The 14,506-nt window shown below is 47.8% G+C and overlaps 1 protein-coding gene across 1 annotated transcript; it reads right to left on the bottom strand.

Annotated features, from left to right (window-relative positions):
- Window positions 1-10,854: 10,854 nt before the first annotated feature.
- Window positions 10,855-14,487, bottom strand: LOC130706261 (uncharacterized protein CXorf49 homolog). The gene is made up of 5 exons (XM_057537649.1): window positions 13,240-14,487; window positions 12,397-12,553; window positions 11,793-11,869; window positions 11,480-11,525; window positions 10,855-10,895 (listed from the first exon to the last, which is right to left on the bottom strand). The coding sequence occupies exons 1-5, from the start codon at window positions 14,485-14,487 to the stop codon at window positions 10,855-10,857; spliced, it is 1,569 nt and encodes a 522-aa protein (XP_057393632.1).
- Between the last annotated feature and the right edge of the window lie 19 nt (window positions 14,488-14,506).

Below are 14,506 nucleotides of genomic sequence, written 5' to 3'. Positions count from 1 at the left end.
TGTCCTCAAGTCCATTCTCTACATCTGCGTCTTTATTCCTCTCCTGCCCCTAGGTTCTTCTGAACCTTTTTTTTTAGATTCCACATACACGTTTTAGCACACGGTGTTTACCTTCTTCTGACAAACTTCACTATGTATGACAGTCTCTAGGTCCATCCACCTCACTACAAACAACTCAATTTTGTTTCTCTTTATGGTAATATTCCATTGTATATATGTGCCACATCTTCTTTATCCATTCATCCGATTATGGACACTTAGGTTGCTTCCATGTCCTGGCTATTGTAAATAGAGCTGCAATGAACATTTTGGCACATGACTCTTTTTGAATTATGGTTTTCTCAGGGTATATGCCTAGTAGTGGGATTGCTGGGTCGTGTGGTAGTTCTATTTTTAGTTTCTTTTTTTTTGAACATCTTTATTGGGGTATAATTGCTTTACAATGGTGTGTTAGTTTCAGCTTTATAACAAAGTGAATCAGTTATACATATACATATGTTCCCATATCTTTTCCCTCCTGCATCTCCCTCCCTCCCACCCTCCCTATCCCCCACCCTAGGTGGTCACAAAGCACAGAGCTGATCACCCTGTGCTATGCAGTTGCTTCCCGCTGGCTATCTATTTTACGTTTGGTAGTGTATATATGTCCATGCCTCTCTCTCACTTTGTCCCAGCTTACCCTTCCCCCTCCCCATATCCTCAAGTCCATTCTCTAGTAGGTCTGCGTCTTTATTCCCACCTTGCCCCCATGTTCTTCATGACCATTTTTTTGTTTTGTTTTTTTTTAGACTCCATATATATGTGTTAGCATACGGTATTTGTTTTTCTCTTTCTGACTTACTTCACTCTCTATGACAGACTCTAGGTCCATCCACCTCACTACAAATAACTCAATTTCGTTTCTTTTTATGGCTGAGTAATATTCCATTGTATATATGTGCCACATCTTCTTTATCCCTTCATCCGATGATGGACACTCCGGTTGCTTCCATGTCCTGGCTATTGTAAATAGAGCTGCAATGAACATTTTGGCACATGACTCTTTTTGAATTATGGTTTTCTCAGGGTCTATGCCCAGTAGTGGGGTTGCTGGGTCGTATGGTAGTTCTATTTTTAGTTTTTTAAGGAACCTCCATATTGTTCTCCATAGTGTCTGTATCAATATACATTCCCACCAACAGTGCAAGAGTGTTCCCTTTTCTCCACACCCTCTCCAGCATTTATTGTGCCTATATTTTTTGATGATGGTCATTCTGACCGGTGTGAGATGATATCTCATTGTAGTTTTGATTTGCATGTCTCTAATGATTAATGATGTTGAGCATTCTTTCATGTGTTTGTTGGCAATCTGTATATGTTCTTTGGAGAAATGTCTATTTAGGTCTTCTGCTCATTTTTGGATTGGGTTGTTTGTTTTTTTGTTATTGAGCTGCATGAGCTGCTTGTAAATTTTGGAGATTAATCCTTTGTCAGTTCCTTCATTTGCAAATATTTTCTCCCATTCTGAGGGTTGCTATTTGTCTTGTTTATGGTTTCCTTTGCTGTGCAAAAGCTTTTATGTTTCATTAGGTCCCATTTGTTTATTTTTGTTTTTATTTCCATTTCTCTAGGAGCTGGGTCAAAAAGGATCTTGCTGTGATGTATGTCATAGAGTGTTCTGCCTATGTTTTCCTCTAAGAGTTTGATAGTGTCTGGCCTTACATTTAGGTCTTTAATCCATTTTGAGCTTATTTTTGTGTATGGTGTCAGGGAGTGTTCTAATTTCATACTTTTACATGTACCTGTCCATTTTTCCCAGCACCACTTATTGAAGAGGCTGTCTTTTCTCCACTGTATATGCTTGCCTCCTTTATCAAAGATAAGGTGACCATATGTGCGTGGGTTTATCTCTGGGCTTTCTATCCTGTTCCATTGATCTATGTTTCTGTTTTTGTGCCAGTACCATACTGTCTTGATTACTGTAGCTTTGTAGTATAGTGTGAAGTCAGGGAGCCTGATTGCTCCAGCTCCATTTTTCGTTCTCAAGATTGCTTTGGCTATTCTGGGTCTTTTGTGTTTCCATACAAATTGTGAAATTTTGTGTTCTAGTTCTGTGAAAAATGCCAGTGGTAGTTTGATACGGATTGCATTGAATCTGTAGATTGCTTTGGTTAGTAGAGTCATTTTCACAATGTTGATTCTTCCAATGCAAGAACATGGTATATCTCTCCATCTATTTGTATCATCTTTAATTTCTTTCATCAGTGTCCTATAATTTTCTGCATACAGGTCTTTTGTCTCCTTAGGTAGGTTTATTCCTAGATATTTTATTCTTTTTGTTGCAATGGTAAATGGGAGTGTTTTCTTAATTTCACTTTCAGATTTTTCATCATTAGTGTATAGGAATGCAAGAGATTTCTGTGCATTAATTTTGTATCCTGCTACTTTACCAAATTCATTGATTAGCTCTAGTAGTTTTCTGGTAGCATCTTTAGGATTCTCTAGTATGGTATCATGTCATCTGCAAACAGTGACAGCTTTACTTCTTCTTTTCCGATTTGGATTCCTTTTATTTCTTTTTCTTCTCCGATTGCTGTGGCTAAAACTTCCGAAACTATGATGATAATAGTGGTGAGAGTGGGCAACCTTGTCTTGTTCCTGATCTTAGTGGAAATGGTTTCAGTTTTTCACCATTGAGGACGATGTTGGCTGTGGCTTTGTCATATATGGCCTTTATTATGTTCAGGAATGTTCCCTCTTTGCCTACTTTCTGCAGGGCTTTTATCGTAAATGGGTGTTGAATTTTGTCGAAAGCTTTCTCTGCATCTATTGAGATGATCATATGGTTTTTCTCCGTCAATTTGTTAATATGGTGTATCACGTTGATTGATTTGTGTATATTGAAGAATCCTTGCATTCCTGGAGTAAACCCCACTTGATCATGGTGTATGAAGCTTTTAATGTGCTGTTGGATTCTGTTTGCTAGTATTTTGTTGAGGATTTTTGCATCTATGTTCATCAGTGATATTGGCCTGTAGTTTTCTTTCTTTGTGACATCTTTGTCTGGTTTTGGTATCAGGGTGATGGTGGCCTCGTAGAATGAGTTGGGGAGTGTTCCTCCCTCTGCAATATTTTGGAAGAGTTTGAGAAGGATAGGTGTTAGCTCTTCCCTAAAAGTTTGATAGCATTCGCCTATGAAGCCATCTGGTCCTGGCCTTTTGTTTGTTGGAAGATTTTTAATCACAGTTTCAATTTCAGTGCTTGTGATTGGTTTGTTCATATTTCCTATTTCTTCCTGGTTCAGTCTCAGCACATTGTGCATTTCTAAGAATTTGTCCATTTCTTCCAGGTTGTCCATTTTATTGGCATAGAGTTGCTTGTAGTAATCTCTCATGATCGTTTGTATTTCTGCAGTATCAGTTGTTTCTTCTCCTTTTTCATTTCTAATTCTATTGATTTGGGTCTTCTCCCTTTTTTTCTTGATGAGTCTGGCTAATGGGTTATCAATTTTGTTTATCTTCTCAAAGAACCAGCTTTTAGTTTTATTGATCTTTGCTATTGTTTCCTTCATTTCTTTTTCATTTATTTCTGATCTGATCTTTATGACTTCTTTCCTTCTGCTAACTTTGGGGGTTTTTTTTCCTTCTTTCTCTAATTGTTTTAGGTGCGCGGTTAGGTTGTTTATTTGAGATGTTTCCTGTTTCTTGAGGTAGGTTTGTATTGCTAGAAACTTCCCTCTTAGAACTGCTTTTGCTGCATCCCATAGGTTTTGGGTCGTCGTGTCTCCATTGTCATTTGTTTCTAGGTATTTTTTGATTTCCCCTTGGATTTCTTCAGTGATCACTAGGTTATTAAGTAGTGGATTGTTTAGCCTCCATATGTTTGTATTCTTTACAGATCTTTTCCTGTAGTTGATATCTAGTCTCATAGTGTTGTGGTCAGAAAAGATACTTGATACAATTTCAATATTCTTAAATTTACCAAGGCTTGATTTGTGACCCAAGATATGATCTATCCTGGAGAATGTTCCATGAGCACTTGAGAAAAATGTGTATTCTGTTGTTTTTGGGTGGAATGTCCTATAAATATCAATTAAATCCATCTTGTTTAATGTATCATTTAAGGCTTGTGTTTCCTTATTTATTTTTATTTTGGATGATCTGTCCATTGGTGAAAGTGGGGTGCTAAAGTCCCCTACTATGACTGTGTTACTGTCGATTTCCCCTTTTATGGCTGTTAGCATTTGCCTTGTGTATTGAGGTGCTCCTATATTGGGTGCATAAATATTTACAATTGTGACGTCTTCTTCTTGGATCGATCACTTGATCATTATATAGTGTCCTTCTTTGTCTCCTAGAGTAGTCTTTATTTTAAAGTCTATTTTGTCTGATATGAGAATTGCTACTCCAGCTTTCTTTTGATTTCCATTTGCATGGAATATCTTTTTCCATCCCCTCACTTTCAGTCTGTATGTGTCCCTAGGTCTGAAGTGGGTCTCTTGTGGACAGCTTATATACGGGTCTTGTTTTGTATGCATTCAGCAAGTCTGTGTCTTTTGGTGGGAGCTTTTAATCCATTTACATTTAAGGTAATTATCGATATGTATGTTCCTATTCCCATTTTCTTAAATGTTTTGGGTTTGTTATTATAGGTGTTTTCCTTCATTTGTCTTTCTTGCCTAGAGAATTTCCTTTAGCATTTGTTGTAAAACTGGTTTGGTGGTGCTGAACTCTCTCAGCTTTAGCTTGTCTGTAAAGGTTTTAATTTCTCCATCAAATCTGGTTGAGATCCTTGCTGGGGAGAGTAATCTTGGTTGTAGGTTTTTCTCCTTCGTCACTTTAAATATGTCCAGCCACTTCCTTCTGGCTTGCAGAGTTTGTGCTGAAAGATCGGCTGTTAACCTTATGGGGATTCCCTTGTGTGTTATTTGTTGTTTTTCCCTTGCTGCTTTTAATATGTTTTCTTTTTATTTAATTTTTGATAGTTTGATTAATATGTGTCTTGGTGTGTTTCTCCTTGGATTTATCCTGTATGGTACTCTCTGTGCTTCCAGGACTTGATTAATTATTTCCTTTCCCATATTAGGGAAGTTTTCAACTATAATCTCTTCAAATATTTTCTCAGTCCCTTTCTTTTTCTCTTCTTCTTCTGGGACCCCTATAATTCGAATGTTGGTGTGTTTAATGTTGTCCCAGAGGTCTCTGAGACTGTCCTCAGTTCTTTTCATTCCTTTTTCTTTATTCTGCTCTGCAGTAGTTATTTCCACTATTTTATCTTCCAGGTCACTTCCCCGTTCTTCTGCCTCAGTTATTCTGCTATTGATCCCTTCTAGAGTATTTTTAATTTCATTTATTGTGTTTTTCATCGTTGCTTGGTTCCTCTTTAGTTCTTCTAGGTCCTTGTTAAATGGTTCTTGCATTTTTTCTATTCTATTTCAAAGATTTTGGATCATCGTTACTATCATTTTTCTGAATTCTTTTTCATGTAGACTGCCTATTTCCTCTTCATCTGTTAGGTCTGGTGTGTTTTTACCTTGCTCCTTCATCTGCTGTGTGTTTTTCTGTCTTCTCATTTTGCTTATCTTACTGTGTTTGGGGTCTCCTTTTCGCAGGCTGCAGGTTCGTAGTACCTGTAGTTTTTGGTATCTGTCCCCAGTGGCTAAGGTTGGTTCAGTGGGTTGTGTAGGCTTCCTGGTGGAGGGGAGTAGTGCCTGTGTTCTGGTGGATGAGGCTGGATCTTGTCTTTCTGCTGGGCAGGTTCACGTCGGGTTGTGTGTTTTGGCGTGTCTGTGGCCTTATTATGATTTTAGGCAGCCTCTCTGCTAATGGATGGGGCTGTGTTCCTGTCTTGCTAGTTGTTTGGCATAGGGTGTCCAGCACTGTAACTTGCTGGTCGTTGAGTGAAGCTGGGTCTTAGTGTTGAGATGGAGATCTCTGGGAGATTTTTGCCATTTGGTATTACGTGAAGGTGGGAGGTCTCTTGTGGACCAGTGTCCTGAACTTGACTCTCCCACCTCAGGGGCACAGCCCTGGCAGTGGCAGGCTGCACAGTCTCCTGGCAGGGGCGGTGTAGATAGTGACCTGTGCTCACACACAGGCTTATTGGTGGTGGCAGCAGCAGCCTTAGCGTTTCATGCCCGTCTCTGTGGTCCACGCTGATAGCCGCGGCTCGCGCCCATCTCTGGAGCTCGTTTAGGCGGCGCTCTGAATCCCCTCTCCTCGCACACCAGGAAACAAAGAGGCAAAAAAAAGTCTCTTGCCTGTTCGGCAGCTCCAGACCTTTTCCCGGACTCCCTCCCGGCTAGCTGTGGTGCACTAACCCCTTCAGCCTGTGTTCACGCCGCCAACCTCAGTCCTCTCCCTGCATTCTGACCGAAGCCCGAGCCTCAGCTGCCAGCCCCGACCCACCCCGGCGGGTGAGCAGACAAGCCTCTCGGGCTGGTGCATGCTGGTCGGCACCAATCCTCTGTGCGGGAATCTCTCCGCTTTGCCCTCCGCACCCCTGTTGTTGCGCTCTCCTCCGTGGCTCCGGAGCTTCCCCGCTCCGCCACCCACAGTGTCCGCCCACGAAGGGGCTTCCTAGTGTGTGGAAACCTTTCCTCCTTCACAGCTCCCTCCCACTGGTGCAGGTCCCATCCCTATTCTTTTGTCTCTGTTGTTTCTTTTTTCTTTTGCCCTACCCAGGTACGTGAGGAGTTTCTTGCCTTTTGGGAGGTCTGACGTCTTCGGCCAGCGTTCAGTGGGTGTTCTATAGGAGCACTTCCACCTGTAGATGTATTTCTGATGTATCTGTGGGGAGGAAGGTGATCTCCACGTCTCCTATTTTTAGATTTTTAAGAAACCTCCTTACTGTTCTCCATAGTGGCTATATCAATTTACATTCCCACCAACACCGCAAGAGGGTTCCCTTTTCTGCACAGCCTCTCCAGCATTTATTGTTTGTAGATTTTTTGATGGTGGCCAATCTGACTAGTGTGATGTGATACCTCACTGTAGTTTTTTGTTTTTTTGTTTTTTTGTTATTTTATTTTTATTTTTGGCTGTGTTGGGTCTTATGTTTGTGTTCCTTTCTCCCTAGTTTTGGTATATCTAGAGTAGGTCTTTGATTTGTGGTTACCATGGAGTTCATTTATGTTGACCTATATCAATTTGATTTAAACCGATAGTCATTTAAGTTCAAACACATTCTGAAAGCTCTACATTTTTTACTCACCTCCCAACATTTTGTGTTTCTGATGTCATATTTCACATCTTCATGTCCATCATTTAACTGTTTATTGTAGTTAGAGTTGATTTTACAATTTTTGTCTTTTAACCTTTGTGCTAGCTTATTTAACTGGTAAATACCCAGCCTTTATGATGTAGTTGCTTCACCAGTACATTTTCCCCGTCCTTTAATTTCGTATTTCCTGTTGTAGCATTGTTGTTTTTTTTTTACTTCAAGAGGACCTTTTAACACTTCTTGTAAGGTTGGTTTAGTATTGATGAACTCTTTTAATTTTTGCTTGTCTGAGAAGCTTTTATCTCTCCTTCAATTCTGAATGATAACCTTGCTGGGTAAAGTATCCTAGGTCTTAGGGTTTTCCCTCTCAGCACTTTAAACCTTATCATGCCACTCCCTTCTGACCTGCAAAGTTTATGCAGAAAAATTAGCTGATAGGCTTCTGAGAGTTCCCTTGTATGTGACTCTTGTTTTTCTCTTGCTAACTTTAGAATTCTCTCTTTAACTTTTGCCCTTTTAATTATACATCTTGATGTGGGTGTGTATGGGTTCATTTTGTTTGGGACTCTCCGTGCTTCCTCTGTGTCTCTTTCTTCAGATTAGGGAAGTTTCAGCCATAATTTCATCAAATACATTTTCAACCCCTTTCTCTCTCTCTTCTCCTCTGGGGCCCCTATAATGCAAATGTGAGTATGCTTGATGTTGTCCCACAGGTCCCTTAAACTAGTCTCATTAAAAAAAATTTTTTTTTGCTCTTATGATTGAGTGATTTCCATTATTCTACTTTCCAGACTGCTTATGTGTCCTTCTCTGTCACCTAATCTGCTGTTAATTCCCTCTAGTGTATTTGTAATTTCAGTTATTATATTCGGCTCCGACTGGTCCTTTTTATATTTTCTAGTTCTTTGTTAAAAATTCTCACTGTGTTCATCTATTCTTTTCCCCAGTTCAGTTAGCATTCATATTACTACTGCTTTGAAGTCTTCCTCAGTTAAATTACTTATCAGTTTCCTTAGGGTTTTTTTCAGCATTTTTTCTTGTCTTTAATTTGAAACATGTTCCCCTGTCTACTCATTTTTTAAAAACTTTCTCTGTCTCTATGAAATTAGGTGAGACAGTTATGTATCCCAGTCTTGAGGGTGTGTTCTTGGGTGGGATCATCCCTGTTCAGTCTGCATGTGCCCAGTGACTCTGGAGGGAGAGCTAGATATGAAGTGAGCATGGGCTGCATCTTCCCCTAGGGTGTGGTGGCAGTCACTGCCCGGGTGGGAAATAGGTCTGGAGTTGAAGGGGCTAGAGCCAGAACAATGTGTGAGCTTGGCCTTCTTCTATGCTCAATGGCCATCACTGCCCTTTCAGGTGTGGGGTTGGGTCCTGAGGGGCTAGAGTAAGAGCCCTGACGAAGTTGGGTTTCTCCCGGCTGTGATGGCAGTCTCCACATTGGTCTGGGATATAGCCGGGTCCTGAGGGCTTGGGGCAGTATTTCTGTGCTGCTTTCACCTTCTCCCCAGTGTGCACACTGTGGTTAGAGGCTGGAGGGAATGGGCTCTGAGCCAGAGGGGTTCAGGCCGGAGGGGTTGGTGCCACACCACTGAGCTGGTCCCACAACCTCCATACTGTGCATTGAGAAGGGAGTTCCTGTGATGGCGGTCTGCAGCCTGTAGTTAGTTTCACTCTCTCCAGAGTGTCTGCAGGGACACATGACCTGGAATGACTGTCTCTACTGGGCAGAGGCAGGTCCAAGGTCTGAGCTACCTCTGTTTCCTCAAAGTGCACACACACTCATTGGTAATGGCCTCAGCTCAGTGGGGAGCAGTGCCAGAGCAAGAGGGCCTAGATCATAAGCCTGGTACAGGCTGGGGTGGGGAGCACTGGGTACATCCTAGGAATCCAGCCAGAGGCCTGGGCAGCAATCAAGCCCACCTTCTCCAGGGAGGGGTTTGAGTGGAAGGATTCAGTCCCACGAACATTCTTTTCTGACCCTGAGGTCTGTGACTGTCCCATCCCACATGTGGTCTGTCCACCTGAGCTCATGCCATGAACTCTGAAAGCGAGTCAGGGTGAGAATATGGGGGAAGGGAGGACCCAAGTGCTCCCCATTGTCCAGGTACAGTCACTCCTTACTTCCCATCCTCACTGTGCCCATCCCGCCCCTGTCCCGGGTAGCTCATGTTGGGTGGTCTCATATATGGGTCCCCTGATTCTAAGATGAGCTACTCTGAGGAGCCACCCTTCCCAATCTCATTCCATCCACACCCACAGTAGTCGTCAGACATCACAGGATCACAGAGTAGGATCGAGAGCCTCCTCCAGCGAATCCAACATTTTGAGCATCCCAACACCCTGTCGTGGGGTTTGGTGACTTCTGCCTCATCCCCCTCCTATGTTTTGGGAATGTAACGACAACCCTTGAACAAAACAGATCCGACCCTTGATTTTGCTCATTCAATGCCTCACAGAACCTGGACCAGCCTCTACTCCCTTTACTCCCTGAATCACATCTTTCTCCCTCAAGGGAGATTATCCCTGATTACTTTTATTCACACACAGGGACGCACACTCACCAACCTGGAATGTCCTATCTACCATCATACCCCCTTTTGTGTAGTAAAACACCGGTCTTTCGGGAAGGCGGTCAGGCAGAACCACCCTCGCCTCACTCAAACACAAATCTGTCCCTCTGAGTCTCAGGCTGGTACAGCCCTGGGTCCTGGCTGAGGGAAGGAAGTGCTCCCCAACCTCCCCTGAGGGGGAAATCGAACATGGAGTTCGGACTCAATCTCGTGTGTCCTAAAGAGGCAGTCTGGGAGATTGAGCTGGGACATGGAAATATCATTTCCAGGAAAATCTGTGTCATGGGGCTGGTGGAAGAGTATTTGACGGGGACCATGCAAGAACACAGACCTACTAACCACACTTGCCATAGAAACTGACGGGCCAATTTCCACTCAAGGGTATAGAGACGACCAGGCTGGAGGAGGGTGGTCAGCTGGCTAAGGCAGGGAGGATGTGAAAGCTTCCAGATTGGAGCGCTGGAAGGGGGTCATAAGTTCCTGCTGATGGGGAGGGGGAATGGCAGAGATGAATGGGAACCGCCAGACCCCAAAGGAGGAAGGGGTTTGGAGAGAACTAGAAGAGGGCCTTCGGGGGAAAGGGAGGACGTGCCAATGTGGCCAGGCAGAGCCCACACAGGACCCAGACCTGGGGCACTCCGCTGGCTTGACTGCAGGGATGGTAGCAGAGGCTGGCCCAGAGTCCCCACCACAGGACGCCAGAGATACTTTTCTGGAAAAGGCTCTGACGTGGAGCAGCGCCCTGCCCCGGCCCCCTACCCCTACCCCTACCCCTACCCCTCCAGAGAAAAGGCAGAACACAGAATATGAGAGGCACTTTAATTGGAAAATGCTGTGAAACTGGGGTGGGGCGGGGGCAAAACAAGGGGGAGAGGAAGCCCCAGCTGAGGCAGAACAGGAGGGAACGAGCTTGGCCACAGCTCCCGGGCCCCAAAGGTACCAGCTGCTCCTCTTGCAGGAAGACGCTGGGCTCAACCTGTGAAACAGCAGAGTCACGGAAGAGCCTCAAGCCAGGGCCAGCCCCCAGCCCTGCTCAACAGCCAGGACTGTGGGAAGGGGTACGGTGTGCGTAACACTCACTTCAAAGGGTCTGGAACTTGTCAGCCAGGTACTGCATGGCGGCTGCAACAGGGACAGGCATTAGCAGGCGCTCCAGACAGAGGGATATAGAAGCCCGTCCCCCTATCCCCGTGAGGAACCGCCTAGCCCTGCAACCTGAAACCCCCTCCAGACCCGATGCAAAGAGCTCTGGGACTGACCACTCCCCACCACCCGAATTGAATGTGGAACCGGTTCCTAAAGGGAAACAAAGTGTGCCAGCAGCTCTCATGCTGTGGGCCGTGCCACAACCAGTCAGAAGTCGTCACACAAACAAACAAACGATCCAACAAGAACCTTAGAAGGCACACCAAGCAGCAGTTCAAGGGAAAAATCAACGAGGCGTCTCTAAAAGTCCTACCAGAAGGTGGTTCCCTAGCATTGGTCTGGTTGGCAAAGTGTGCATGCAGTCCAGACAGTACTTTGCTACTTGTACACACGCCCAGCTGAACATGCACAGCCGGCTCCAGGGCCAGGCCTGCTAGGTTCTCCTCCCCACAGGGATGTTGGTCCCTGCGAGGCCAAATGCACCTGCAGTCCACCCCCACCCCAGGTGCCCACCCGGGTTCTGCACTAAGACACCGCTCTCCGTCCCTGGTTCCTCATACCAAGTTGCTCCTTAAAGTCGTCTGTTTCTCTCTGTAGCACGAGACTCTAGGCCAGCAGACACAGGAGGAAGAGAAATGATTAGTATACTCTGGCCTCCTCTCTCCTCCACCTTCTCCTCTTCCCCAGGCCCTCCATCCCAGAGCCGGGTGGCTAGACTGGCAACGGCTCCTCAGTGGAAAGGAGGTGGGTTCCCTCCATGGGGTACGTCATGGGGGCAGGGGAAGGAGGGCCCCACACATGTCAGTTGAACTTGGACCCAGATCCCACCCTCGAGTTTGGGCCTGCATTTCCAGGAGGCAGAGGAAGCATTACCAGAGGACAGCCCGGTGTTCCCAGGGTCTGCTGCTGTCTTTCTGGTCTTGGGGGATGGTCAAGTGGCTCCCAGTCACCTGAGAGGGAAAGGACACACAATCCAGCTTCCCAGGCTCCCAGTGAGGTGGAAAGGGCCAAGCGGGGTCTAACGTGAGGTGAGGCAGCACCACCCTCCGCTGGCAACAAGCCACCCCTGTTCTGCCCAGCAGCCCGAACCTTCTCCCTGGGCCAGCCTCCCGTTCCCCAGGGGCAGCCATTTCGCCACTGTGGTCCCCAAAGACCGTGGCTCTGGATTCGACCCTCCCAGAGCTGCAGCCACAGCCAGCACGTGGAAGAGCAATGTGGGCGAACAGGACTTAACAGAAAAGGCTGTTCCCCTGCAAGTCTACACCCGGAGGAGCTGTTTGGGGCACTGCCACCGATCACCCCGGCCGCACAAACCCCAAACCGAGGATGATGTGGCTCAAGGCCAGCCCTGCCAGCACCCCGTCTCCTGTGGGAGAAGCTGCCTGGGAGCAAGGCTGTGCCCCCAGCCGAGACAGAGCCAGAGGTTTCTGTCCTCCACCCCTCTCCCCTCCCCTCATATCAAACCCACGACACTCACCTGAGGGGACAGGCCCCCTGGGCATGACTTCTCCCTGGTTCAGGGCCAAGGGCTCTGAGTTGCCTGGATCTTGGGGGCCTCTGGTGTTGAGGTCGCCACTGCTGACTTTTCCACGATGCATGCGTGGAAAAGATGTGCCTGGCCTGTAAGCTGGCAGCTGAAACAAGAATTTCTCACCGATTTGGACTAAGGATGTGTGTGTGTGTGTGTGTGTGTGTGTGTGTGTGTGTGTGTGTGTGTGTGTGTGAGAGAGAGAGAGAGAGAGAGAGAGAGAGAGAGAGAGAGAGAGAGAGAGAGAGTGTGTGATTCAGGGCCGGGGTGAGGCAGGGAAATGGGAAGGGAATTGAAAGGCTGATCTCATTAGCACTTTCTCCCTCAGTCAGCCCCAGGCCAGCAGGCAGAGCTGATCTAGGGAACAACACTGGGGCACTGAGAAAGCCCAGGCCCTCTGCAAGGAAGGTCTGGGGAACAGCTAGGAAGTAGGATTCAGAAAGCTGGTGAGTCTAAATACTGAGGCTTTTCGGGGAAACTTTGAAGGGATCCCCGACCCAATTCAGCTACCAGCCCTCCCTTCCATCCCAGCCCCAGTCTTGCAGAGGAGGCTGGAAACAGGCCAAGGGTGGAGAACCGGGCCCAGCACACCCGAAATGCTACCTTAATGTTTGTCCCTAGTAAAAGGAGCCCGATCTGGCATCCTAATGACCCAGTGACCGAGGGGCCCCCAATGACGACCCCTGAGGGATGGACAGAGGCAGCATGGGTGAAGACGTGTGTCCTGGGGGCGGTTGGAGCGGGGGGGGGGGGGTGAAGAGTGGGGAGAGAGGAGGAGCATGGCCTACTCACTTGGCCCTTTGCGGCTGGGTCTCTATTTGGGTCCTTATCTTCTCCCGACACCGCCTCAGTCTCCCTTGCCCGCCTGGCCACGGATTTCTTCCCAGCTCCGGTGTGCTTGGAATGTTCGGTTCCCGAAGGGACCAAAGTATACCTCTTGGATCTCCCAAGCAGCGGAATACCAGAGATTGGGGGCAAGGTGGCCGGTTCCACGGGAGTTGCCAAGATTCCCTCTCCCCCGGAAGGGAAGTTTCTCCCCAGGGCAAGTTTGGAGGCTCCCCCGAGGGATTTATTCTCCTGGGCCCCCTTCTTCCTAGGAGTGACCCGCGGCAGGCCACCTGCAGCAGCAGCAGCAGCAGCTCCCGGGTAGCTGGGCCTGCTGCCCCCCTTCCTCCAGAGCACGCTCCGCATTTTCCTAGGGGAAGACATGCCCTGCTCTCCCACGCCCTGCGTTTCCACAACCGAAGTGAGTCCTCGCGGAGCCAAGGACAGGGAAGAGCCTGGCACGTGAAGGAAATTCTCCCTGACTTGGAAAATCGAGTGTCTGGGAGTGTCTCCGGGATCCTTGGGTCTGCTGGGCTCGGCCTGGCCTCCTCCTCTGGGGTAATTGCTCAACGTCATCAGCTCTGTCTCACTGAACTCATCTGAGGACTCGGGGTCGGACTGCATCCAGGCCAGGTTTTCCTCGGGGAGCCGCTGCCGATCCGCAGCCACGTTCAACCTACACTTACGGCCTCTCTTATGGTTCCCCCAGGCCCGGCCCGCTTCGGGCCCACCGAGGTGGAGAGGGCCGGCCAGAGCCGGCGGCGCTTCCCCATAGCTCTGGGCGGGCGCTCCTCGACCGCCGGGACCCGCCTCGAGGCCGGCCCACACAGCGGACACTTCGAAGGTGGCGCAGCTCTCCGGGGACGGGTGTCTGTGGACGTCCAGCACGTCCCGGGTGGCCAGCTGCCGCAGGATGCCCGCCGCAGACTCCTCGGCCAGTTCCATGAGGTCCCTCGTGTCGTCAGCCGGGCAGCCAGGTCGGCCTTCGCGGCCCCACAGCACCGGCCCTCCCGCTTCCAGCATCTCCCGCTCCGACTGGAAGCCCTCGGGGTCCGGGAAGCCGCCCCCGCCCTCGCCGCTCCGCGGCTCCCCGGGCTCGGGGCCTGGGTCGGGACCCCGCGGGACTGCGGGGCCGGTCGGGCTGACGCCGGCCCGCTCCCCGCCCTCTGGGCCGAAAAGCGTTCCCCACACAGACAGCTTATCGGGGGAGCTCATGTCGCTAACCTGGCGGCGC

This window comes from Balaenoptera acutorostrata, chromosome X (genome assembly GCF_949987535.1).
Source record: "Balaenoptera acutorostrata chromosome X, mBalAcu1.1, whole genome shotgun sequence".
Lineage (NCBI taxonomy): Eukaryota > Metazoa > Chordata > Mammalia > Artiodactyla > Balaenopteridae > Balaenoptera > Balaenoptera acutorostrata.
This window is presented reverse-complemented; position numbering and strand designations above follow the sequence as displayed.

Excerpts from the sequence above, each read along its gene's own strand:
- LOC130706261 (XM_057537649.1), bottom strand. The coding sequence starts at position 14,487 with ATGAGCTCCCCCGATAAGCTGTCTGTGTGGGGAACGCTTTTCGGCCCA. Across the intron at positions 11,870-12,396 it reads CAGGGGGCCTGTCCCCTCAG|GTGACTGGGAGCCACTTGAC; the intron begins GTGAGTGTCGTG and ends TTTCCCTCTCAG. Across the intron at positions 11,526-11,792 it reads GAACACCGGGCTGTCCTCTG|AGTCTCGTGCTACAGAGAGA; the intron begins GTAATGCTTCCT and ends CTGCTGGCCTAG.